This window comes from Capsicum annuum, unplaced genomic scaffold (assembly GCF_002878395.1).
Source record: "Capsicum annuum cultivar UCD-10X-F1 unplaced genomic scaffold, UCD10Xv1.1 ctg49572, whole genome shotgun sequence".
In the NCBI taxonomy this organism is placed as follows: domain Eukaryota; kingdom Viridiplantae; phylum Streptophyta; class Magnoliopsida; order Solanales; family Solanaceae; genus Capsicum; species Capsicum annuum.
This window is the reverse complement of record NW_025857371.1, coordinates 1-2269: the sequence shown is the minus strand read 5'-3', so window position 1 is coordinate 2269 and position 2269 is coordinate 1. Positions and strand designations below refer to the sequence as shown.

At 37.0% G+C, this 2269-nt stretch overlaps 1 protein-coding gene across 1 annotated transcript; it reads left to right on the top strand.

Moving 5' to 3' along the window:
- The first annotated feature begins 280 nt into the window (after positions 1-280).
- Positions 281-1757, top strand: LOC107855477 (transcription factor CYCLOIDEA). The gene is made up of 2 exons (XM_016700494.2): positions 281-1349; positions 1424-1757. Exons 1-2 carry the CDS (start codon positions 542-544, stop codon positions 1462-1464), a joined length of 849 nt encoding a protein of 282 aa, XP_016555980.1. The 5' UTR covers positions 281-541; the 3' UTR covers positions 1465-1757.
- The last annotated feature ends 512 nt before the right edge of the window (positions 1758-2269 follow it).

Genomic DNA, 2269 nt, shown 5'->3' with positions numbered 1-2269 from the left:
GCTCGACCCCCCCTAGACATTATATCTCTATACGAAGGAACAGTATATGCATATCTTCAATCACCAAGCTTTTGTTGAGTTATTCCATCAAAAATTATTATATTGCGTTTGTCCATAAATATTGTTTTTGCCTTGACTGTTCATCAATAGCCACTAGCAATAATTGTTTTTAGGATCTCAATCACTTTCCATATCTTAAAGTGGATGAGAGCTACGTTTAATTTGTTTCCAGTACTATACACTGTCTAAGGATTATTATTACTAGATGTTGATATATGAATGGAAAAGTCAGGTTCTTAAAATGGGGGATTTTTCTTTATGAGTAAAACATGGAAAAGTAGAAACACAAAAAGGGTAGAGTACATAGTCCCAGAGCCAATTAAATCCTAATTCCCTCGCTTTCTCTAACACTATTTCTCTAACAGTATTTTAGAAAGCTCCCACCAAGTTTGCCAAAGGCCAATATAATGATGTGCTACTAGTATTTAGCTGCTTATCTTTCATCTAGTATACTTTATAAGTTTTTCAAGAAAAACAGAAAATGTTCCCTTTTGGAAACAGTAGTAATGGGAACCCTACTCTCCACAGTTCAGTACCACCATCATCATTTCACAGCTCAAATTCTTCCATTTTTGGCCTCAATGGAAACCAAATGCTCTTTCATCAACACGACCTAGATCATCATCTCCCTTACTTACCCTCAAACGGTCACTTAATCGACAACAACAGCCCGGTGATGTTTGCAACAAACAATGTCATCAGCAGCAACAAGTCAAATAAGAACAAAAAAGCAGTGAAAAAGGACAGGCACAGTAAGATTTTGACATCACAAGGGCATAGGGATCGAAGGGTGAGGTTGTCGATAGGGGTTGCTCGTAAGTTCTTTGATTTGCAAGACATGCTTGGTTTCGACAAACCAAGTAAAACCCTTGATTGGCTGTTCACAAAGTCCAAATTAGCCATGGAAGAGCTCATTGATGCGAAGAAAAGCGCAACCCCTTCACCTACTAATAATTCAGAATGTGATGAGGACATTGTTGTTGTTCCGGCAGCTCCAGCTGATGAATTAACGAAAAGAGCAAAGCTAGAGAGAGAGTCAAGGGCCAAGGCTAGAGCAAGAGCTAGGGAAAGAACTATGAAGAAAATCTGGACCCAAATTGAAGCCAAATCAGTACTAGTAAAGGAACAAACAAAGATGGAACAAATAATGAACCTCAGCGGTCCGAATAGAGAGGCTGCAACTTCTCGTTACAACAATTGCACACGAAATTGGGATCATGACAACGTTAATCCAACAATTATGAGCTCCATGGCTGCAGCTACCATTTGTTGTACCTCATCTTCGCAAGGTAAAATTAAACTTCTAACAAAAGTACAACAGTTTTAGTCAACTCAGTAGCACTTATTTCATCTTAATTTACAGTTCAGAAAGCATGGGATACATATCACGGCAACACACTCTAAAGGGGACAGTGTAAGCTAAGCAAACTTTCCTTTCGATCGGTTTAATTTGTACTACTGTAATGGTTGCCTTCCCTTTTTGTTTTTTTTTTGCAATCCATCCCTCTCAGATTAATTAATAGGTAATGGATATTTGCTCAACATTAATTAATTTCTATGCTTGTAAGTGTACTATATGTATCAACTGATGCACTATAAGTTTTGGAATTTTTTGTGAAGTAATGTATCAGAAGTAAATGAAAAGCTCATCAGTTGATCTGAAATCAAGTCCAAGTCTCATTTTCTCCTATATATACTGAATTGAGTTTCCCCAGCTCTACCCATCACTTGTTAGTTTTATGTATTCCAAAAATGGGGCAAAATTGGGTCCAGCTTTAGATCAGTAGAAATTAATTAAGCTGGAGGACTAGTAATTTTTCCACTTGACAATGAAATATAGTAACACATCAAAATTAAGTGTATAATAATCAGAGAAACACCTGGAGTTCTTCACGTCCATGAACAATTACCCTTCACATTAAGGAAAATTAACCCCTGCGAGAACTGGCTGTAGTCATTCAGTCAGTGTTCTCTCCTCCTACAGGTGTAAACCTTGCATTTATCACCCATGAAAAGAGGTCAAGGTGATTGCATACTAATTCTACTGAAACTTTTTGAGAGATAAGTATAGATGGGGGAGTTCTGAATCCATAAAAAATCTGCAATCTCTCGTGTGTTGTTCTATAATTGCTTACAGCATAGTAACCCTAGCTACTGAATTTATAATTTTGAAACAATTTATGTACACATTTTCTTTTTAGTCCGTACA

Excerpts from the sequence above, each read along its gene's own strand:
- LOC107855477 (XM_016700494.2), top strand. The coding sequence starts at position 542 with ATGTTCCCTTTTGGAAACAGTAGTAATGGGAACCCTACTCTCCACAGT. Across the intron at positions 1,350-1,423 it reads TTGTACCTCATCTTCGCAAG|TTCAGAAAGCATGGGATACA; the intron begins GTAAAATTAAAC and ends CTTAATTTACAG.